Raw genomic sequence first — 24,461 nt, 5'->3', positions numbered from 1 at the left:
TTTATTAATGTTTTGTTTCCAAGTGTCTGCATAGAAGGGATGGTTTTAGGCTGTTATTTGACAGGATTTCACCACATAACACACACTGCAGCTGAGGGTATTCAACAGCTCCAGTCCAAGTAAATCCTATTTCAATACACTGTTTATCAGGTGTGGTTTGGTTAGTAACACTCTTGCCTCTGAGTCAAAAGGTTTTGGGTTCAAGTTCCACTCCACAGTTTCAGCACAAAAATTAAAGCTAACACTCCAGTGCAGTACTGAGGGAGTGCTACACTTTTGGAGATGCTGTCTTTTAGATGGGATAGAGTCATAGAGTCGTACAGCATAGAAACAGGCCCTTCGGCCCACCGCATCCATGCCGACCATAATGCCTATCTATACTAATCCCACCTGCCTGCATTAATTCCATATCCCTCTATGCCTTGCTCATTCAAGTACCTGTCCAGATGCCTCTTAAATGTTGCTACTGTTCCTGCCTCCACCACCTCCTCTGGCAGCTCATTCCAGATATTCCAGGGATATTAAACTGAGGCCCTATCTGCCCTCTCAGAGGGTGTAAAAGATCCTATGGTACTATTTTGAAGAAGAACACCAGTGTCCTGGCCAATATTTATCCCTCAATCAACATCAAAAAAACAGATTATCTAGTGATTAGCATATTGCTTTTTGTGGGAGTTTGCTGGGTGCATGCTGGCTGCCACCCTTCCTGCATTACAACAGTGAATACACTTCAAAAGTACTTAATTGACTGTAAAGCACTTTGTGATGGCTGGTGGTCATGAAAGGCGCTATATAAATGCAAGTCTTTCTTTTCATATTTACATTTCTTTGATATAGATCCTGTTCTGTGCCTGGTGTCAGCATTTTGCTTCACAGGCATGTTGAGTCAGTAGTTATTGTCTTAACTGCAATTTCAGCAAGTGCACTAGTATTGGCAAGTCAAATTTCATTACTTCACCTCTCATTACTGAAACTTTGTGTGTTCTTCTTAACACTCACTACCTGTCTTTAACCATTTGTCCATTTTCACTGTTAGTTCCTGGCAGATATAGTTATAGTGCGATGTATACACTGAAGAAAATCTGACTTAGTTCTAAACTCAGTTACACTGGACGGTTGCCGGGCAGATGAATCGACACTGTAGTATACGGTGATTGGGGGTGATGACGCTGTATGTCATCATCTCTGTTGTATCTGTCTTCTCATTGGTACACCTAGAAGAAAATTAACTCGTTTATATAATAAATCTTTACAGTTTTAAAGCTTCGACTGAGTAGCTTATTATAAAAATGCAATAAATAAAATAAACAAAGTCCACTTTAGACAATTTCTGGAGTATCCCCCAGCGATGTCTCACGTACATATAGTTTAGGAATTGCTCTTATAAGTATAAAAATAAATTATTGGCCTTTCATAGTTTTCAGAAGTGGTTCCTTCCTTAAGGTTCTCTACCTCTGTAGCTCTCCTCCCTTAAGGGTGCTACTTAAAAATCTACCTCTTCGAGCAAGCTTTTGATCACCTGTCCTAATATCTCCGTGTCTATTTTTGTCTGATTACACTTCTATGACACACCTTAGGACGTTTTAACTATGTTGCCTATGCTATATAAATGCAAAATGTTGTTGAGTTATCAAAATGGGTAATTTTGGAACCAAAATGAGTGACATCTCACTTGGCTGGTCTCATTTTTTATCAGGGGCTTTTTTTTGGGAATATTTTGGTTCTTGGAATGATACGTTTATGTTTAAACCGCACTGGATTTTGTACTTGAAAGTCATTCCGCCGCTTCTGTTCCTTTGCTTGACTCAGGGTGCCAGTCACCAATAACCAACCGCCGCCCGACCGGAAGTGGCGCGATGGGGCAGTCACGAGGCCGGAAGTTGTTGCTGAGCGGTGGCTGAGGGAGAAAATCCGGTGGTGGAGATGGTAAGAAGTAAAGTCAATGGCTGAGCTATACTGTAATTTAATGTGCTTGGGGGTGGAAGGGGAAAGGATCGTCTGCAGCTGGCGGAAGAGATGGCGCCTGATGGACGCGGGGTTCGTGTTGGGTTTAAGTTTGATTAGTCACCGGGCCGGATGCAGGCTTGGGGCCTGGTCACTGTCAGTGTTCCGGTAACCCAGGCACCGAGCCACAGGCAGACAAGGTTTCAGTGGCCTCGAGAAAGGTTCAAAGTTTAGGCGCTGGCTTCGGGATGGATTTCTGTGACTAGTCTGGAGTTTAGTTTACGATTCCTTCTGGAGCCGCGAGAGCGCCTCCGAAAGCGAGACATTTGTTCGCAGTCCTATGCCCCAGTTTTTATTAACTAGCACATTAAAGTGGTGTGTGTCTCGCGAGCAAAGCATTTTATTTTACTTCAGTAGTACTCCTCTGTAAAGGCCTGCTCAAGTCACAAAAAAACCCGACGGAACCACATCGGACCCGTGCCCGACTCGGCCTGGGTCCCTCCATTTCGCCCCAGCCCCACCACCGGAATGTTCCCTTTACTTAACTTGCGACTCCCAATCTTCCGGAAGCTGCGGCATGAGCGTGATGACATAATAGACGTTCACACGTTCACTGCGCAGACTCCGTTTCTCTGCTTGACGTCCAGGACTGGCAGCTCAGGTAAGTTTTTAACTTTTAACGCTTACCTGCAATTCTTGCTGTGTGTGTCCGACCCCCACTCGGACCCAGCCCGACCCGGAAGAGCGACCCGACCCAAACCCGACACATGCCGGGTACTCCGGTTTCCTCCCACCACCAAAAGACTTGCAGGTTGGTAGATAAATTGGCCATTATAAATTGCCCCTAGTATAGGTAGGTGGTAGGGGAATATAGGGACAGGTGGGGATGTGGTAGGAATATGGGATTAGTGTAGGGTTAGTGTAGATGGGTAGTTGATGGTCGGCACAGACTCGGTGGGTCGAAGGGCCTGTTTCAGTGCTGTAACTCTAAATAAATAAATAAATGTCAGGTTTCGTTGGATACGGGTCGAATAGTAGGTTTAGTTTAGAGATACAGCACTGAAACCTTTACTCCTCTGCCCTGTTCGCATTGGGTGTGAGATAGAAGCCCGACATGTTTTCTTTTCACTTATCTATTGTTGAGAGAAGCTAATGTTAGTAAAAGAAAAATACTTGCATTTACATAGCTCCTTTCAGGACTTTGGGATGATTCACATAGCTTTATAACCAATTAAGTACTTTTGAAGTGTAGGCACTATTGTAATGCAAGAAACGCAGTGTTATGCACAATCCCACAAACTGTAATAGGATAATGACCAGAATTTTCTTTTGTAGTGCTGTTGGTTGAGGAATAAATGTTGGCAAGGACTATTCTTAAAATTAGTGCCGTGGGATTTTTTTTTTTACATTCGTCTGAGAGGACAGAAGGGACCTTGGTTTAATGTCTCCTTGAAAAGATGGCACTTTTTTATTTGTTCATGGGCTTTGGGCATCACTGGCACATTTATTGCCCATCCTCATTGCCCTTGACAGTGTAGTATTCCTTCATTAGATTATCAGTCTAGATTTTTTGTGCTTACATTTTCTGCTTCAGAGGTGAGATTGCTCCCCAAAGCTAGAGATATATGATTCTACAGTACTTACAATATGACTTGGGATATCTGATGGACAAAGTGTCTGAAATTCTCTTTGGAGAATTAGACTCTGTTATTGGAGGGAGAAGGGAGGGGTGCTAAGTACAGTTATGAGAATTGTGATATAAAAGATTTACAATGGTATGACCTTCCCTCCATCATAAGGTCAGATCTGGGAATGTTTGCTACGGATGACTGCACAATGTTCACCATTCATGACCACTCCGATACTAAAGCAGTCCGTGTCCATATGCAGAAAGACCTGGACAACATTCAAGCTTGAGTTAATAAGTGGCAAGTTACATTCGTGCCACACAAGTGCCAGGCAATGAAGCACTGCAGCCTCACAGCTCCAGGGACCCGGGTTCAATTTTGGGTAATGCCTGTGTGGAGTTTGCAAGTTCTCCCTGTGACCGCGTGGGTTTTCGCCGGGTGCTCTGGTTTCCTCCCACAGCCAAAGACTTGCAGGTGATAGGTAAATTGGCCATTGTAAATTGCCCCTAGTGTAGGTAGGTGGTAGGGAATATGGGATTACTGTAGGGTTAGTATAAATGGGTGGTTGTTGATCGGCACAGACTCAGTGGACCGAAGGGCCTGTTTCAGTGCTGTATTTCTAAATAAAAAATAAATAAATAGAGAATCCAGCCATCTCCCCTTGATCAATGGCATTATCATCAACATTCTGGCAGATGCCATTGACCAGAAACTGAAATGCATCAGCCATATATGTACTGTGGCTACAAGAACCGGTCAGAGGCTGGAAATTCTGTGCCAAGTAACTCATCTCTTGACTCCGCAAAGCCTGTCCACCATCTACAAGGCACAAGTCAGGAGTGTGATGGAATACTCTCCACTTGCCTGGATGAGTACAGCTCCAACAACACTCAAGCGCGACACCATCCAGGACAAAGCAGCCCGCTTGATCGGCATCCCACCACCACCTTCCACATTCACTCCATCTGCCACTGACGCACAGTGGCAGCAGTGTGTACCATCTACAGGATGCACTGCAGCAACTCACCAAGGCTCCTTTGACCGCACCTTCCAAACCCACTACCTAGAAGGACAAGGGCAGCAGATGTATGGGAACGCCACCACCTGCAAGTTCCCCTCCAAGCCACCCACCATCCTGACTTGGAACTATATCACCGTTCCTTCACTGTCACTGGGTCAAAATCCTGGAGCTCCCTTCCTAACAGCACTGTTGGTGTACCTACCCATGGACTGCAGCAGTTCAAAAAGGTAGTTCACCACCACCTTCTCGAGGGCAATTAGGGATGGGTAATAAATGCTGGCCTAGCCAGCAATGCACAGATCCCGTGAAAGAATAAAAAAAATATGGATATGTCACTAACTGTTCTCAGTGTGTTCGTACGACAGCATCTCTAATGGCATTTATAATGAAGAAAATACATATTTTAAAAGGCCTCCTTTTAAGGTAAAAGAATCAAGTTTGTAAGTATATTTGAATTGTCAATCTACTGTCAGCCTGCTCAATCTTTCATGATCTACTGCCTATGACATTGGTGTCCCTTAAGACATCCCATGGGTTGCGGCACGAATAGATGTAATATGCTTTGCTTTGTGCCAAGTAATGGGTATTGCTGGCTGCACTTGGTACATCAAGGACCATGTTTGATTTATTTATGCCCTAAGATTAGTGCTTAGCAACACATTTAGTCTGTTAGAAATGGAGTGCTTCACTGGAAGACTGAACAGTATTTGTAGTCACATAGTATTTTATTGTTTCTGCTGTAAGCTTATATTTGCAAATATAGCCCACATTTTAGGCATTTATAATATTGTTTGTTACAGTATACCAGAGGACTTAAATTCCAGCTAAAGGACAGTGTTCCTGTTGGTGAACTTGCTCCTCATGCAGGACCCTATGGTGTGCATGATACATTGCGACGAGGGTAAGTACTGTATATCTTGTATAGATACTGATTTGCTGAAATTATTGCTCAATGATACTGAAGTTGCTCAGAATTGAATTATCACATAGTTGTGTTTTTGAGAGAAGTAAATTAGTGGGAATGTAGCCCATTTGTTAAATATCTAAACTAGTTTGTTTGTCTAGATAGTTTTTTTTTTCAAGTTGACATCATTACTGTATTGTTTGTGTTGCTGTTCTCTACTCTTCGGCTCTGTATTCTGTCTTTATTATTCTGTAAGAATCTAGCGACAAAGTGTTATTCTTTGTGATGAGCACAGAGTTCACTGATCATAACTGATTTGTGCTTTAGTTTATACTACTGTTATAAAATGTCTGAATTGATATGAGTACACTATTTGTATCGGGGAATGTTGCTGGAACTGGGGGATTCCACCTGCTTTGCAGTCCCAAACCAGTCTACTCCTTAGTGTTCGAAATGCAATTTATTTGCCCTCTAGGTTTATACTATCTTGATGTGATGTATTCTGGTGCACCTTTTTTCAGCAGTGGGTATCAGACTTTGAGAGAATTGTATTATATAGCAGGAGAAAAATTGGGATTTGATTAGCGTAACATTTTATGGGCAGTACTATCATTACTGTCGGTGTGTTGTGACTCGTCTGTCATTTCTTTGGTGGTCTTGTGCTTTTTCATGTGATTAATGCATTGTAAGTTTACTACCTTCCAGTAACTATAAACTGGTCTAGAAGTCACTCATGTTAGCCAAATGGGAAATATACACTCATACAAAGTGTTTATAGTTAAGACAATACATTAAGTCCTTTTTAAAAAATTAATCTATACAGCAAAAAATTGTTTTAAAACAATTTTGGCATTGGGTGCTGCTGGAAAGGTTGACTTTTTTTTTAATTCACTATTCCTAGTTGCCCTAGAAAATGGTGGTGATCCGCTGCCTTGAACCACTAGTCTGTGCTCCCATAATGCTGTTCAGTAGGATTTTGACCCAGTGATGAAGGAATGGCGATATATGCCCTAGTCAGGAGTGTGTGTAACTTGGAGGGATGCGGAACCTGGGGGCAGTGGTGTTCCCATGCACCTCCGCCCTTTTCCTTCTAGGTGTTGGAGGTCACAGGTTTGGAAGGTGTTGCAGAAGAAGTCTTGGCAAGTTGCTCTAGTACATCTTGTACATAGTAAACACTGCAGCAATGGTATGTTGATGGAGGGGTGAATATTTAGGCTAATGGATCAAGCAGATTGCTTTTTCCTGGATGGTGTCAAGCCTTTTGAGTACTGCAGCTGCACTGATCTGGGCAAGAATTCCATAGCACCCCTGACTTGTTCCATTCTCCTTTGAATGGCACTTTGATATCAAGGGCAGATGCTCTTTTCTCTCCTCTGGAATTTGAGTGTTGCGTCCATTTTTGGATGAATGCTATAATGAGTTCTAGATCTAAGTAGGATGACAGTGACTAGGTTATTGGTGAATAAGTGCTGCTTGCATGGAACTGTTGAGGACTCCTATCATCTTGCTTGTTTGGATGAGGCTAATATGCTGGTAATTTGCTGGGTTGAAGTTATCCTTTTTTTTGTGGACAGGACGTAACTGAGCAATTTTCCACATTATCACGTCTGTGTCACTGTTGTGGATGTAGTACAGCAGCTTAGCTACGGACATGGCAAGTTCTGGAGCACAGATCTTCACTACAGCCGGGAGGTTGTTGGGGCCTGTAGCCTTTGCTGAGTCCATTGCATTCATCTGCTTCTTGATGTGTAATAAGAGTGATTGAGCTGGCTGAAAATTAGCACCTGTGTTGGTGGGGATCTCAGGGAGGCCAAGAAGGATCATACGCTTAGCACTTCTGGCTGAAGATGGTTGCAAAGGCTGCAGCCTTGTCCTTTGCATATGTTGGTCTTTATCATGACTGAAAATTGGGATATTCATGAACCTCCTCCCACTAGTTCTATTCACAACTATAGGGGTGCAGACATTTGACCTGATCTTTGATTGTGATTGCTTAGCTCTGTCTATAGTATTTTCATTGTTTAGTTCTGAGTTGCAGCTTCACTGGGTTGTCATCTCATTTTCAGATAGGCCTGGTGCTGCTCCTAGAATGCTCTTCTACATTCATTAAACTGGATGGTCATTTGGCTTGATGTTGATGGAAGAGTGAGCAATCCTAACAGTTTAAACCTTTTAAGTCCTGATAACAACAACTTGTATTTATATAGCGCCTTTAATCTAATAAAATGACCCAGGACACTTCACGGGTGCATTATAAAACAAAATATGACACTAAGCCACATGAGATATTCAATTAAATGATTTGGTCAAAGAGGTAGGTTTTTAGGAGTGTCTTAAAGCAGGAAAGTGAGGTGCAGAGGTGTAGGGAGGGAATTCCAGAGCTTAGGTCCTAAGTAACTGAAGACATGGTCACTAGTGGTGGAGCAGTTAAAATTGGGGATGCACAAGAGGCCAGAATTAAACGAGCGCAGATATCTTGGAGGGTTATGGGGCTGCAGGAGATTACAAAGATATAGGGAGGGGTGAGGCAATGGAGGTATTTGAAATCAAGGATGAGAATCTTAAAATCAAGACATTGCTTAACTGGAGCCAGTGTAGGTCAGCAAGCACAGAGTGATAGGTGAACAGGACTTGGTACAAGTTAAATTATGGGCATCAGCGTTTTAGATGACCTCACGTTTACGAAGGGTTGAATATGGGAGAACAGCCAGGAGTGCATTGGAATAGTAAAGTCTAGAGATAACAAGGACATGAATGAGAGTTTCTGCAGAAGATGAGCTGACTTGGACAAACTGTCTCATTGATACGGAGGTGGAAATAGGCGGTCTTGGTGCGAATATGTGGACAGAAGCTCATTTTTGACATCAAGAATGCAAACGTACTGGCTTAATCTCAGACTGTTGCCAGGGAGAGGGATGGAGTTGGTAACTAAGGAATGGAGTTTGGAGCAGGTACAGAAAACCATCGCTTCAGTCTTCCCAGTACTTAATTGGAGAAAGTTTCGGCTCATCCAATCCTGGATGTCAGATAAGCAGTCTGATACTTTAGCAACAGTGAAGGAGTGAAGTTGAGAGAGGTGGTGGTGAGGTCGAGCTGAGTGTTGTTAGCGTACATGTGAAAACTCGTGCTGTGCTTTTGGATGGTGTCGCCAAGGGGTAGTATGTAGATGAGAAATAGGAGGAGCCAAGGATAGATCCTTGGGGGACATCAGAGGTAATGTGGGAGCAGGAAGAAAAGCCAGTGGAAGTGATACACTGGCTATGATTGGATATGTAAGAATGAAACGAGGTGAGAGCAGTCCCACCTAGCTGAACGACAGTGGAGGACCATGGTGTGGTCAGCTGTGTCAAAGGCTGCAGACAGGTCAAGAAGGGTGAGGAGGGATAGTTTACCCTTGTCACAGTCACGTAGGATGTCATTTGTGACTGCTGTTTCGGTGCTGTGGCAGGGGTGGAAACCTGATTTGGAGGGATTCAAACATGGAATTCTGGGAATGGAGGGCACCGATTTGGGAGGCGACAACATGTTCAGGGACTTTGGAGAGGGATGGGCAGGTTGGAGATGGGGCAGTAGTTTGCAAGGACGGTAGGCGCGAGGGTTGTTTTTTTTGGGGGGGGAGGGGTGGGGGGAGAGGGTTCGTGATGGCAGATTGAAATGAGAGAGGAACAGCACCTGAAGAGAGAGAACTGTGATGGAAAAGTGAGGAGTCCTAACAATTTAAACCTTTAAGTCCTGGTATCATACTCGCAAATCTGTGCTGTCCCTATACCAAGACCAGTATCTTTCCTGTGTTTTGGAGACCATTGGAATAGTCAAGTCTGGAAATGACAAAGGTATGGAATCAAGTTTCACGAGCAGGTGGGCTGAGACCAGGGCAGAGTTTGGCGATGTTAGTGATTATCAGTGCTCTTTGTGATGGTGGGGATATAGAGTCTGAAGCTGAGCTTGGGGTTGCATATCATACTGAGGTTGCAAACAATGTGATTCAACCGGAGTCAGTGACTAGGAGGGAAAAAGATTGAGTGGTAAGGATAGAGTTTGTGGCAAGAGCTGGGGACAATGGCTTTGGTCTTTCCAATATTTCACTAGTGAAGATTGTGGCCATCGAAGATTGAATGTCATACAAGTAGTCTGACAGCACAGAACCAGTGGTGGGGTTGGATTTCATTAATATAAATTGTGGAAGCTAACCTCATCTCTTCAGATGATGTCACCAAATGGCAGCATGTTGAGGAGGGGGCCAACAACAGATCCTTGTGGTAATGGTGTGGGGGCAGGAATGTGCTGTGGCTATAAAGTAGGTAAGAGTGGAACTAAACAAGCATTATCCTACTGAGTTTAACAGTGAAGAAAAGTTATCGGAAGAGGGTGGTGGGTCAAAGGCTGCAGAAAGGACAAGAGTGGAAAATGAACCACTGTCAGTCACAGAGGATGATTTTTGATTATAGCCATTTTAGTGGTGTGACACCAAAACCTGATTTGAGTTCAGTTGCTGCAAGTACTAAATTTAGAGTCTTTTTTTAAAACTTGCAGATCCATTCTCTAGCTGCGATATAATTCAAGCTGCTAGGAATTATTATATATTAATTTTAGTACTCATTAGAATTGTTGAAAGGTTTAATATTTAAACCTGCAAAGAATGATTTTTAAAAAAAATAGTGACTTAACTACCCATAGACATTTATTTGTTCTTGGGATATAGGTGATACCGGCAAAACCACATTTTTTTGCCCATCCTTGAGTTTGATTACACTGAATGCATGCAAGGAGCTCCATGTGACAATATGGAGTACTTTGTCAATTATGTATTTTTCTTTAGTATTTTAGGACTAAGATTCTTTTAAAATAATTCCACGTGCAGTCACATTTCATTAACCTAGTGTATTTGTTAATAGTCAAATCTACTGCAGACTGCAGTAAGTGATAGCTCTTAATCTGTTTTAATTGCAACCTAGTTCATCTAATTAGTTCTATGAATGATCAGTTGAGTCAAAACATTTTGAAACTTGGTGAAAAATAGATTTTTGCATACATAACAAATAGGTCATTCAGCCAATTTCGTCCAATTTTCTCTTCATTCTTCACATGAGCAGTAGTCCTAATCCTGTGTGTCTGCTAAGGATATCCAATCCACAAGCTACAAAAGAAGCTTTCATTTGGAGCAATTTAGGCCTGAATTACTGTTTATAAATAATTAAGGGAAAATTAGTTAATTTTTTTTGCTGCTTTTCAGGAAAATATAGGTAGATGGAGTATTAATATGGTTCTTAATGTTTGAAAAAATCTATTTGAAACAGTATGTTGGAATGAATATATAATGCACTAATCCTTAAGTTTATAATGTTATAGTTCTGTATGTAATTTATACCTTACAGATCTTGTGTAGGCCTAAAAAGCATTTTTGCTTTAAAGAAATGCATGTGTATATATAGCGCAAGTTTCAAATGCATCAGAAATGGGATCAGAAAGACAGTAATTTGGGATTTCTTTTAATATGTCACCATTGTTGTGTCTATGTAAAGCACTGTAATATTTTAATATCTTGCCTTAGTTTTACAAAAACACCAATTTGGTTAAATGTTTGTAATTCTGTAAAACAACTAAGTGGAAATAAAAAGCAGTATTTTCATTTTTGAATGTGAAACTACCTTGTTATTCAAAGAACTTGTCTTTCCTGGTTGTGGAGCCAAAAACGTCAGTTCTGTAGAAAAAAACAATGAAAGGTTATTCTGGAAAATTAATTAGTGGTTTCTGGAAATGGAATATGTCAATATCTATTTATAGTTGCATTTTAAGTGGTGAAGTACTGATTACTTGGAAATGTAGGTTTTAAACTTTTGACATGATAGCTTAAACAATTCTGCTGTTCTGGATTGCTAGTTTGTGCCTCCGGGGCCAGTATATCATTCCTGAGGTTCACTCTCCAAAACTGAACGTAGCACTCCAGGTGAAGTCTAATTAAGGCTCTGCACAACACTATTAATTAATAGTGATTCAGCTCTGTTTGACAAAGCCTACGGATTTTTGCATATTATGAACCATACAGACATTGTTCCTCCACTTAGGAGGCAGAACATAGATATAAAATTGATCAAGAACAGAGGTGAAAAATGTGAGCTACAGTTTCTTTCGGGCTGGATAAGCAGGAAATACTCTGAAGCACAAGAATATTTTTAATGTTCTCCTAATATTTTAATATGAAAACTGGTGACCTTTCTTGCACTAATATAGTATCGCATTCTACACTGGTTTTGGAGAGGCGGAAAAGTTTCTTGCACTTTGCAGTGTTGTCTTATGGGTGCAGTCAGTACAGCAGTCACTACAACTGCAATTGGCAGTTAGGAGCTGACTATTGGGTGATTTACAGTCCATTTTGTGTTCTCCTTGATAGCTATATTTAAAAGTATAGTTTGCATTCATTCTTTGGTTTGCTAAGATCAAAAGACTGGTTGTGTCGAATGGACTGTTTGCGTTATAATGTTTGTCTGTTGGGGCAGTGTAGAGAATCATTGGTTGCCTCATCTCTTATGTAGAGATGGGTGCCAGAAGGCTATCCTAGGTGCAATAGTATAGGGAGTTATGAAGGGTTGTGTTCAAGGGATTAAACAAATTAAATACTCCATCATAAAATAAAATATTTTATATTCTTTTGTCACTGTTCAATTTTTAACAAAGTCAGCGTAGTTAGTATCCCTAAATAGCATCATCTGTTCATTCTTCCATCTGAAAGAAAAACAGGAAGTACCTACCATGAATACCAGTAGGTAAAGGCTACAGTCAAATAGATGGTTTTAGATTGGTGGAATGTGAATAGTGCTGTCCTCCAGGGATCTATAATGGGATCTCTTTTTCATTTATATAAATAAGTTGGACATAGACACAAGAGGAAGATACTGAGGTTTGATAATGCCAAGCTAGGGAGCATGGCAGGCTGTAAAAAGAAAATGGCAAAAGACAGGAACAGATAGGTGGTAGATGTAGTTAAATAAAGTGAAACAGGAATAGACATTTGGGCAATGGAAACAAAACACCTCCAGGAGAGTGGGTTAGGAACCATATAAACAAGGGAAGTTTGGAGACTTAAAGATTTGGAACACAGCCTTCTACTAAGTCATAATAAAGTATTGAGTACCATGTAAATTGTAATGAATATTATTTTTGAAATAAGTTCCATATTTTCTTGTCTTTAAGATTCTCCAATGTAAAGTCTGAACTTATGCCAAGTCATCCGCTGGAAGTTTTGGAAAACAATGTAAGTCCAGAAACTGAGTTTTACTTAAACATATACTGCATTGAAATATATTTTATTTTCCTCAATGGTTTAGTAAGCAAAGGCTCAGTGCAGTGTGAGATAAGGCCACACTGATTACCAGCTCCATGTGTTGCTTTATATTGAGTTTGCTGATCAGTCGGGGCAGCAGTTGGGGTACTTTGTTTACCTTCGATGTATATGGGCTTGAAAGGAAAAAGGTCGCGATTCCTGTTCCTGCTTTTTATTGTTATGATTCGTGTTTGAAAGTGCATGCATAAGAATCTCATGAGGACAGGGTCAACAGTTCAATGAGAAGAAACGAGAACAATGATTTCCACTTGTTATTTAGGCATGTAAGACATTTAAATGTTACAGGGTCATAATTCCTCATGGTCAAATAACCCAAGGCCAAGGTTCACACATGTAGAATGGCCACCTATTGACTATTGGTCTTCACGTTCAAAGATGAAAGCAGAAAACAAGAAAATTCCAAAGATTCCCAAAGCTTTGGAGAAATTTCTCCTCATCACAGTCCTAAGTGGCCGATTCCTTATTTTGAAACTGCGACTTTGTATTCTAGATTCCTTTGCCACAAGAAACATTTTCCCAGCATCTACCCTGTCAAGCCCCTTAAGAATTTTATATGTTTCAATGAGACCACCTCTCATTGTTCTTAACTCCTAGGAATACAGGTCTAGTCTACTCGCTCTCACCTTATAGGACAATATCTTCATCTCAGGAACCAGTCTACTGAACCTTTGCACTCCCTCTAGGGCATGTATGTCTTTCCTTGAGGAGACCAAAACTGCACATGGTACTGCAGGTGTGGCTTCACCATTGCCCTGTATATTTGTAAGACGACTTTACTTGTAAGCTCCACTCCCTTTGTAGCAAAAGCCAACATACCACTGCTGTCGCAATGGCTTGCTGTACCTGCATGTTAACTTCCTGTGATTCATGTACAAGCACACCCAGGTTTCTCTGAATGCAAACATTTCTCAGTCTTTCACCGTTCAAAAAATATTTTTTATTTTTCCTACAAAAGTTGGCAAGTGAACTCTGGTAGAGGTGTTGCCATGGAGAATGCACCAGTTTACGGTGACTGACAGTTAACTGCCAAGCTTTGTTTGAAATTTAAACGGACCAGCGCAATGTTTGTACATTGTTTGTGCTTTCTGTCTGCAAAGAACAGGGCTCTGTGTATTAATATATTTAGCTTCAAGTACGCACAAATGCACCACACTACGAACCCTACTGACAATCTTAAATTGGTTGTCAGCTTAATTCTTAGCACACTGAGGATTATTTAGCAAACGTTGTCCAATCGCAGAATCACATCTAATGTTGGATACTGTGTTTTGAGTTTTGCAAGCACAGGCTGGTTGGGTACAGCCTGTACCTTCAGTTTTTCTGTTCTTTCTACCAAAGTGAATAACTTCATTTCCCCACATTATATCTGCCACCTTCCTGCCTACTCATTGAACATATCTATATCCCTTTGCAGACTCTATGTCCTCACAGTTCCCTTTTCCATCTAGCTTTGTATTGTCAGCACACTTGGAAACATTGCTCTCAGTCCCCTCATCTAACTTATTAAACGAGATTGTAAATAGTTGAGGCTATTTGGATTAGTTACCTCTACAGTATTGCCACAGAATCTGGTAGCTGTAAAAATTATCCAAGCATCTCCCCATCTTTTGAAAGCAGGTCTATGCCTGGCAGAGGATAACCGGTTATATTTCACCCAACTGAGCAAAAATGAAAAACTTATTGGGGCGCAAAGATAAGCTCCCTCTTCTCATCTCCTGTGTCTCTGCCTCCTCACCTTTGTGGCCTCCCCCCTGCCATTGCCCCCTCACACATTGGGGTTCTAACTTTCCTTAACCTGAATACCACACTTGATCTTCACTGCCCATGTACGATGGGATGGGAGATCGACCGGTGTGTATGTATGTTATATATGTGAATAACCCTAAACAAAATGTAGATATGATCAAGACAAAGTCATATTTGATGCAAACGGGAAGAAAATTAGATGAATGCCATGATTCAAGCGTTTTGATTTCACAACAGTTTCATAGAAATTAATATGCATTTTATGTATTCAGTTTCAGCTCAATCAAAATAAAATGAATTTTGCTACATTGAGAAATATTCAAGGACTGCATGCTCCACTAAAGTTGCAAATGGAATACAAAGCAGTAAAACAGGTAAAATAAAAGCAAAATGCTGCTGATGTTGGAAATCTGAAATAAAAACAAGAAATGCTGGAAATACTCAGCAGGTCTGGCAGCATCTGTGGAGAGAGAAACAGAGTTAACATTAATTCTGCTTCTCTCTCCACAGATGCTGCCAGACCTGCTGAATGTTTCCAGCATTTTCTTGTTTTTATTTCAGTAAAACAGGTAAGCTGGTTTATTTGGATACTTGCAGTAATAAAAATGCATTGAAAAATGTTTATAATGTATGTGAACAGTAGGTGGAGAGGCTAATACTTGTATACTTTCTGAAACCATGCACATTGAAAACTTACTATAATACTGGGCCTGTGCAAATTCAGCTGCATGTCCATTGCTAATTGTTGAGACAAGCTGCAGGCCTGTTTTTACTAACTCTTCATGTTTCTCTGCAAGGCTCCTATAACTGCCCATCTTAACAACAAATATTTGGTAACTGGTAGATCTTCTTGGCATTACCCTGGAAAATTGGCATAGAGTGAATTTCCAACCTTGCATTAATTAAGTTACGGGGATCTGTAGTTTCTGGAGCTTTTGAAACTTTGGCTGGTGCTCTGTGTGTGTGTGTGTCTCAAATGAGAAGTGTGAGATATACATAGCAAATTTAATTCACATTCATGTGGAACAAATAGAGAAAATACAGAAACACTCAGCAGGTTAGTCAGCATCTGTGAAGAGAACAGTAGAGTTGATGTTTTGGATGTGAAACCGTCGTCTAATCTGGTAGAAATACAGAAGAATACCACTTTAAGAAGGGTGGAAAAATAGTGTTTCTGTGGAAAATAACAGATGATTAAATGATTGAAATAATATTGACAAGACAATAAAAAGCATAATGAGAGAAATGAAAGACATTACAAGACCTGTGAATAGTTGACGGGGATGGGGTGGAGAAAGGAAGCTAGAAATAAAGTCATCAAAAACAGACTTCAATATATTCTTGAATATGTATTTCTCGTAGAAGACTGCAAATTATTGTTTTGAAGCTATTAATCGAGGGAAGAATATTTGGGGTTAAAAGTAGGACAACGGGCATTTTATACTTTGGCTGTATCCTCCATCTGGTTCTCTCAACAACTTTGCTAAAGGCAATGAACCCAGCAGCATGTGTTCCAATTTATTCTCATCAACTGCTGTCAGATACACAAACAAGAAATGCTGGAAATACTCAGCAGGTCTGGCAGCATCTGTGGAGAGAGAAGCAGAGTTAACGTGTCAGATGTTGCTCTTTTCTTTTCAGCACTGATTTTTAAATGGCACTTTTTTTTTCTCCTGACTTTAGTCCAGGTTCCCACTGCTGGTTTAAAATCAAACAGTTCACAGATAATATACGGGGTAATGTTTCTGATTTTTCTGGGGATGTAGGGCTGACCCATTCCTAGGTGCACTGTGGACATTGAGTCTACCATGTAGTGTGGACCTAGATTCCTATCTATGTCAGACTGGATAGGAGGTTCCCTTCATGAACCAGTTGAGTTTTTATGATACTGCCATCCTGTAAATCATCAGATTTTTTGAATTCAGTTTCATGATTTACTCTTGAGTTACTACGTTGCGGGTTTGCCATGGTAGAATTTGAACTTTCAAACTCTGGGTTGCTAGTTCAGTATCATAACCACCAAGATGCTGTACCCATGATCATAAGGGATTTAAATTAAGTCTGAAACCTAGGGAATAATTTTGAGTAATCTATGGATAGGAGATTGCAGACAATATGTCCATAATTTTCCAATATGTGCTGGTGTCAGGTGACGTTCGCTACTCAAGTAAATAATCAGAACGTCCTCCCAACTCCTTGTCAGCTTGGTTCAGTACTCTCACCACAATCAGAAGTTGTGGGTTTAAGCTTCACTCCAGTACTTGAGCACATGAAACTATGCTGATGTTCCACTGCAGTACTGGGAGCACACTGTGCTTTAGAAATATCATACTTTGGATGAATCATTAAACCAAAGCCCCTATTGCCTTCTCAGACATGAGCTAAAGATCGCATGGCACTACTTGTAAAAAAAAAAAAAATCAAGGGAGTTCTTCCAAACTTGGCCAACATTCTTTTCTCTATTAATAGCACCGAAACAACAAATGAACTGGTTGTTCACCTCATTGCTGTTTGCAGGACATTGCTTTGCACAAAATGGCTGCCATATTTGCTGACATAAGTGACAGTACGTCAAAGGCAATTGCATATGAAATGCCTTACGATGTTCTATGTGGCATGGTAACGTATTATATGAATGCAAGTTTTTTAGCCTTATTTCTGAATGGTTAACAGCTATCAGAATGATGTTTCAAAATATCATAAGATAACTCTGCTGTTTTAAATTAGGCACAGCGTTTACCCTTCCTCATGAGCTCGAACATTGCACTAGAAACTCTTCAAGGAAATGATGAATGTATTGGATTTGAAGACATATTGAATGGTAAATGGTTTGATCAAGCTTGGTATATTCTCTTGTATTACTTGGTATCCAAATTCATCGCTGTGCAGCAAATAAAATTATTTATCATTAAGTTTGAATTAATTTCCTGGATTTTATATTTAAAAAATTGGTGTAAAAATAGTCATGTTTTGAACAGAAAAGCAAATTGTATGTCTGAAAGTTGATACTGTTGTAGCTTGTGTAATAGTAAAATTAGTCTGACCAGTTTGTGCAGAACAGGGTTGTCCAACCTTTTCACGTGGGGGGCCACATTACAATTTTTGTCTCACATAAGGGTCCAATCAGACACTTTTCCCTTTTCTCCCTCCCCCCCCCTCCTCCTCCTCTTCCCTTCCTTCCCCCCCCACTCCTCCTCCTCTTCCCTTCCTTCCCCCCCCACTCCTCCTCCTCTTCCCTTCCTTCCCCCCCACTCCTCCTCCTCTTCCCTTCCTTCCCCCCCCCCCCTCCTCCTCTTCCCTTCCTTCCCCTCCTCCTCCTCTTCCCTTCCTTCTCTCCCCCCCCCCTCCTCTTCCCTTCCTTCTCCCTCCCCCTCCTCCTCTTCCCTTCCTTCTCTTCCCCCCCCCTTCCCTTCCTTCTCTTCCTCCCCCCCTCCTCCTCTTCCCTTCCTTCTCTTCCCCCCCCCCTCTTCTTCCTTCTCTTTCCCCCCCCCTCCTCTTCCCTTCCTTCTCTTCCCCCCCTCCTCTTCCCTTCCTTCTCTTCCCCCCCCCCCCCCCTCCTCTTCCCTTCCTTCTCTTCCCCCCCCCCCTCCTCTTCCCTTCCTTCTCTTCCCCCCCCCCCTCCTCTTCCCTTCCTTCTCTTCCCCCCCCCCCTCCTCTTCCCTTCCTTCTCCCCCCCCCTCCTCTTCCCTTCCTTCTCCCCCCCCCCCTCCTCTTCCCTTCCTTCTCTCCCCCCCCCTCCTCTTCCCTTCCTTCTCTCCCCCCCCCTCCTCTTCCCTTCCTTCTCTCCCCCCCCCCTTCCTCTTCCCTTCCTTCCCTCCCCCCCCCCTTCCCTTCCTTCTCTCCCCCCCCCCTTCCCTTCCTTCTCTCCCCCCCCCCTCTTCCCTTTCTCCTCCCCCCCCCCTCCTCTTCCCTTTCTCCTCCCCCCCCCCCTCCTCTTCCCTTTCTCCTCCCCCCCCCCTCCTCTTCCCTTTCTCCTCCCCCCCCCCTCCTCTTCCCTTTCTCCTCCCCCCCCCCTCCTCTTCCCTTTCTCCTCCCCCCCCCTCCTCTTCCCTTTCTCCTCCCCCCCCCCTCCTCTTCCCTTTCTCCTCCCCCCCCCCCTCCTCTTCCCTTTCTCCTCCCCCCCCCCTCCTCTTCCCTTTCTCCTCCCCCCCCCTCCTCTTCCCTTTCTCCTCCCCCCCCCCTCCTCTTCCCTTTCTCCTCCCCCCCCCCCTCCTCTTCCCTTTCTCCTCCCCCCCCCTCCTCTTCCCTTTCTCCTCCCCCCCCCCTCCTCTTCCCTTTCTCCTCCCCCCCCCCTCCTCTTCCCTTTCTCCTCCCCCCCCCTCCTCTTCCCTTTCTCCTCCCCCCCCCTCCTCTTCCCTTTCTCCTCCCCCCCCCCCTCCTCTTCCCTTTCTCCTCCCCCCCCCCCTCCTCTTCCCTTTCTCCTCCCCCCCCCCCCCTCTTCCCTTTCTCCTCCCCCCCCCCTCCTCTTCCCTTTCTCCTCCCCCCCCCCTCCTCTTCCCTTTCTCCTCCCCCCCCCCCCCCTCCTCTTCCCTTTCTCCTCCCCCCCCCCTCCTCTTCCCTTTCTCCTCCCCCCCCCCCTCCTCTTCCCTTCCTTCCCCCCCCCCCCCCCCCCAATCCTCATCCCTTCCTTCCCCCCCCTCCTCCTCTTCCCTTCCTTCCTCCTCCTCTTGGATCCTGGCCTGCGGGCCTTATGTTGGACAACCCTGGTATAGAAATATCCTTATTGTACTTTATCTTAATATGACAATCTTCCTTTTTTTAGATCCAACCCAGAGTGAAGTTATGGGAGAACCACATCTTATGATGGAGTACAAACTTGGCTTACTGTAATCAGCTGGCATTCATGGGAATTTTTAAGAGACAAGTATTGCTTCCTGTTGCTCTGCATGGGCTGTTCTGAATGTTTGGGGAACATCTAAAGTACAGACCCTTCTAGCAAGTCACTGGCCCAAATGGAGAGTAATTTAACACTTATGGGATTTCAACTTTAGAAGAAAGAGCAAATGTTAGTAGTTAAACAAAGATGATTGCCAACAAAGCCCAAGTTCTTCCAGTATAACTAGTCTGCTAAGTTCACTTAAACCCCAGTTGCATGTATAAGAACATAGCAATGTATTAAGTTGCCCACTCTTTAAAATGCCTTGCCATATATGATGTGAAAAATGCACAATTATGACCATCACTTATTTCAAATGTGGATTGATTTTGTCCATAAAGCATTTAATATCCATTAGGATTGCAGTACTATTATTCAGTCACTTTTACAGAAGATCAGAGATTTTTTACCAAAATAAGTGCGAAATGCTTTAGTCTTGGAATATGATGCAAATATTTCTTGAAAACTGAGGTAGCTGTGCATTTTAATCAATGTCAACATTATTGCCTATTGAACAGCAAAGGTTGTACCATTGTTAAGTGGTTTAATGTATCCAGATTTTTGGATACTTCATAATTGTTTACTTGGCACCGCTTATGAAGAAATATGTTGTGATTTCTCAGTTCAACCTTTTTCAGATTGAGAATATGTTGTCTCCTTAAAACTTAACTGTATTGAAAGTTCATCTGCAAAGGTTGTTTTTGACAAGTTTGAATAGTGAAAAACACAGTACCAGAATTTCGCTATGCATTTTGCTTTCTCTCCTTTCCCACTCTTTCCACCATTTCTAATTTTCTTAGATATACGAATGTTATGTATAGTCCAGAAGATAAACTGAAGCCTTTAGTTTGTTTCACAAATGACAGAATTTGTTAGGCTTGCAATCTTGTCACTTTGAGCGGTAATGTCGTTCATTCTGTATTTTAAAAAAATTCATATAATAAAAATGGGTATAATATTTGAGTTTGAATTTGACTTATTTGCTAGCTTATCACTGTTTAGATGGTTAATCATTATAAGGAATTATGGTACGAAGCAGTTAATAACCCAGCATATTTCACAAATGGAAGCTTGGGTTGTGAGATAATTTTGTTCAATGTTTTATTATACATTTTTATTAAAATTGGATACTTTAAATGTAAATATAATTGTCCTGTCATATAAGATGCTTTCTAGAGATGACAAATGTATGTTCTGGAAAAACCATAATGGTGACCATTTTAACTTGTAACTACTTGAGCTAATTTTTGCTTTGAAAATTCATTTTGTAGAGAAAGTTCAAAGATTAAAACATTCAATACAAGACATGGCACAACAATGCCCTGATTTGATTAAGCCCCATCTGGAAGAGATTTTTAAACTTTGTTTTTTGTTTCATGCAGTAAACCTGTTTTCATTCTGGGTCGTCTGTACTCATTTCTTAGACTGCAGCCACCACAGCATGCTACCTTCACACTTTGGGAATTCCATTTGTAGTGGTCATCATTGCTGATGGCAATGTCATCATCCTTGAATTTGGACTCCTATTGTGACTTTTTTTTAACCTTGGCCAATTGGCTTTAACTCCATTTCCCTGCATTCTGAAGGTCTATAATCGTGTTTTTATTCTCTGCCCCCACCCCCAGGATAGCAAATCCTTCAGATTAACTATCTGCACTTTGGTCACTAAAAGGAAACAAAATAGCATGGTGCCAAAAGCTTAAACTTATTAGATTGTGAAATTGTGCTCTACAATTGTCTCTGTACTTCTGTACTTAAATCATCAGTTATTGTTACAAATTTTTGACATTTAATGGCCCTGATGTATTTGAAATAGTTTATGGCTGGAGGTCAAAATGAATAAATACTGTTCTAATTACGTGGAATTGACTATACGGAAACGGTCCATTTGCCCAACTGTCATGGAATCATACAGCATTAAAGGAGGACCATTGTACCAATGTCAGCTCTTTGAAAGAGCAGTGATTCCCCTTCCCCTGCTGTCTCCCCATAGCCCTGCATTTTTCCCCCCTTCAATTATTTATCTGATTCCTTTTTGAAAAGTTACTATTGAATCTGATTCCACCACCCTTCCAGGCAGTGCATTCCAGACAATACCAATTTGCTGTATAAAAGGAAAGAAGATAATGACTCTGGTTCTTGCCAACTGTCTTAAATCTGTCCTTAAATTACCAATCCTAACATTGGAAACAGCTCCCTATTTACCAAAACCCTTAAAGATTTTGAATACCTACTAATTCTCCCCTTAACTTTCTCTGCTCTAAGAACAACTACTCCAGTTTCTCTAGTCTCTCCACAGAACTGAAGTCCCACATTCATGATATTCACCCTCCAAGTGAGAAGTCAACTGAACCTAGTGTATCTGCTCTATTCCTATATCTTTTTATTTCCTCTTTTTCAACAGCATTATCTAACCTATTCCTAAATGGGCCTGAATTTATTTTTGAGGCGGTAGGGGTGCAGCTGCCCCGGCCGAAAGCAGAGGGTGACCCTAATTAACAGGCGGCTGGACCTGGGATGTGCCGCCAGGGCTGCTGGCCAATTAAGGATGGCGGCCTGCCCCCAAGAGCTGCTGGCCCTATCATAGGGCCGGCAGCTCAGCAGCGATAGAAAGAGCAGTTGCCACTGCTGGGGCTGCACCTGGCAGATGAGGGCCATCAATGGACATGCACCCTCAAAGTAAGGTAAGTGAAGTCTGGAGGTGCTGGGGCTGGTCAGGCAGGACCCAGCGAGGGGTGTTCTTGAGGGCGGGTGGCGCCAATGCTGCTTGGGCCGCCACTGCAACCGGGGGACTCCTTTGTGGGCCAAAGAGTGCCCAAAAAGGAAGCCCTCACAGTTTGTGGGGAGGCCGCCAGAGTTTACTTGGTAGAGGAGCCCCCTGTTGCTGGTAAAAATGCCAGCAGAAGTGTAAAAGGCCTTTAATTGGCTACTTCAGTGGTTCAATTGGGCTCTGAGTGAGTGAACTGTCTGCCACCTTTCCCACCACTGGTAAAATTGCATGGCAGTGGGAAGGTGTTGGGCATTTCTCTGAGCCTGTCCCTTATGGCCATGTTAAATTCTGACCTTGGTCTCCTCTTCAGTCACAAATTTTGGTCCTCACCACAAACTGTTACTTAGCCACTGACTCCAGCCCTCTCCCTGGCAACTATCTAAAGCTGAACCAGACTGTTTGCAAACTTGGTGTTATATTTGACCTCAATGAGCTCTGGCAGCATTTCTGCACCATCAATGAGACCACCATTTCCACCTCCGTAACATCACCCGACTCAGCTTATCTGCTGTTGAAACCCTTGTCCATCCCTTTAACTTCTAAGTTTGAATATTCCAATGTACTCCTGCTGACCTCCCATGTTCTGCCTGCTATAAACTTATCATCCAAAACTCTCTTGCCCGTGTCCTAAGACTGATTAAGTCATGCTCATCTGCTGCCCCTGTGCTCACCTACATTGGCTCCTAGTTAAGCATTGCCTTGATTTTTAAATTTCATCCTTGTTTTTAAATCCCTCCATGCACTGCCCCTCATCTCTAATCTCCTGCAGCCCTAAAACGCTCCAAAATATCTGCGCTTCTCCAATTCTGGCCTGTTAAGCATCCTGATTTTAATTGTTCCACTGTTGGTGGCTATGCTTTCAACTGCCAAGGACCTAAGCTCTGGAATTCTCTCCCTAAATCTCTACCCCTCTCCTCTTTAAAACCTGCCTCTTTGACGAAGCTTAAGGTCACCTTCCCTAATATCTCATTTTGTAGTTCCTTATTGGATTTTATTTGATAAAGGCTTCTGTGAAGTGGCTTGGGATGTTTTGGTACATTAAAGGTGCTATAAAAATACTAGTTGCTGTAGGGCATTCCACAGCCTCATGGTTCACTATTTTTTCTAAAATAAAAGTTCTTCCTCTGTTCTAAATCTCCTGCATTTAATCATGTATCCATGTCCCCTTGTTCTAAACACCTCAATTACAGGACACAATCTGTCCTGTCCCTTTAATAAAAAAAAAAGCCTCATCAATTGCCCCTTAATCTGTTCTAACTTAAACAGCCCCAATTTTTTAAATCTTCCTTTGCATTTCTATATCTAATACCAGACAGCATCCCAACGAATCTGCTGTACCCTCTCTATTGCTGCAATATCTATAATGCTTTCCAAACCGTATACAGTAACTCAACTGGTTTTACCCCAGGTTTTACATAGATTCTTCATTACATCTTTGCTTTTATATTCTGTACTACTTGACATAAAACCCAGAATTCAATTAGATTTTTTTTTTATAGCCTTAACTACCTGAGGGCCTGCTTCTGTTGTGAGCCTGCACACCCAAATTCCTCTAGTCTTTCACATCACTTCCTTCCCCCGATGATTGCAAAAATAGTCAGGCATTCCAATCGTGGCAATTCTGCATTTTTCCTGAATTATTTCCTTGTAATAGGTCATCATTGTATCGAATTATGCAGGCAATGACTTGCATACGGTGATGTCAAAGGAAAGGTTTGCAATTGACAATCTTTATACATGATTTATTTGATGCAAAAGAATTGTGCTAACTAGAGGTCTTCATTTGGAGTTTTTTTGTCACAAAGAATGACTGGGATTTTGTGGTGATGATTGATAGTGAAATTATCACCATTCACCATCATTGTTGCTCTGTAGCAGCAACTTTTGGAGTACACACGTGCAGTTAAACGTGGAAATCCAGAAGCACAAAAGGAGGCTCTTTGCCCATTGAGTCAGCACTGGTTCTTTCAAAGAGCAATCCAGTTAGTCTTACTCCCACACACTTCCCCGTATCCGTACAATTTTTTCTCCAAGTATTTATCCAATTCCCTTTTGAAGGGAATCTACTATTGAATCTATATCCACGATCCTCTCAGACAGTGCTTTCCAAATCCTAGCCACTTGCCACGGTAATTATATCCCTCATTTTGCCTCTGCTTCCTTTGCCAATAACCTTAAGTTTGTGCCCTCAGGTTCTATTATCAATAACCAATCACTTCAGAAAGCTGTG

General features: G+C 42.1%; 1 protein-coding gene across 1 annotated transcript; it reads left to right on the top strand.

The window, feature by feature from the left end:
- The first annotated feature begins 1,820 nt into the window (after nucleotides 1-1,820).
- pomp (proteasome maturation protein) lies at nucleotides 1,821-20,419 on the top strand. The gene is made up of 6 exons (XM_068033544.1): nucleotides 1,821-1,926; nucleotides 5,394-5,494; nucleotides 12,689-12,749; nucleotides 14,858-14,959; nucleotides 17,313-17,406; nucleotides 19,348-20,419. Exons 1-6 carry the CDS (start codon nucleotides 1,924-1,926, stop codon nucleotides 19,413-19,415), a joined length of 429 nt encoding a protein of 142 aa, XP_067889645.1. The 5' UTR covers nucleotides 1,821-1,923; the 3' UTR covers nucleotides 19,416-20,419.
- The last annotated feature ends 4,042 nt before the right edge of the window (nucleotides 20,420-24,461 follow it).

Source organism: Heterodontus francisci, chromosome 6, assembly GCF_036365525.1.
Source record: "Heterodontus francisci isolate sHetFra1 chromosome 6, sHetFra1.hap1, whole genome shotgun sequence".
Classification (NCBI taxonomy): domain Eukaryota; kingdom Metazoa; phylum Chordata; class Chondrichthyes; order Heterodontiformes; family Heterodontidae; genus Heterodontus; species Heterodontus francisci.
This window is presented reverse-complemented; position numbering and strand designations above follow the sequence as displayed.

Coding starts and splice junctions, on each gene's coding strand:
- pomp (XM_068033544.1), top strand. Junction 12,750..14,857: donor TGGAAGTTTTGGAAAACAAT/GTAAGTCCAGAA, acceptor TTATGTATTCAG/TTTCAGCTCAATCAAAATAA. Junction 17,407..19,347: donor ATTTGAAGACATATTGAATG/GTAAATGGTTTG, acceptor TCCTTTTTTTAG/ATCCAACCCAGAGTGAAGTT.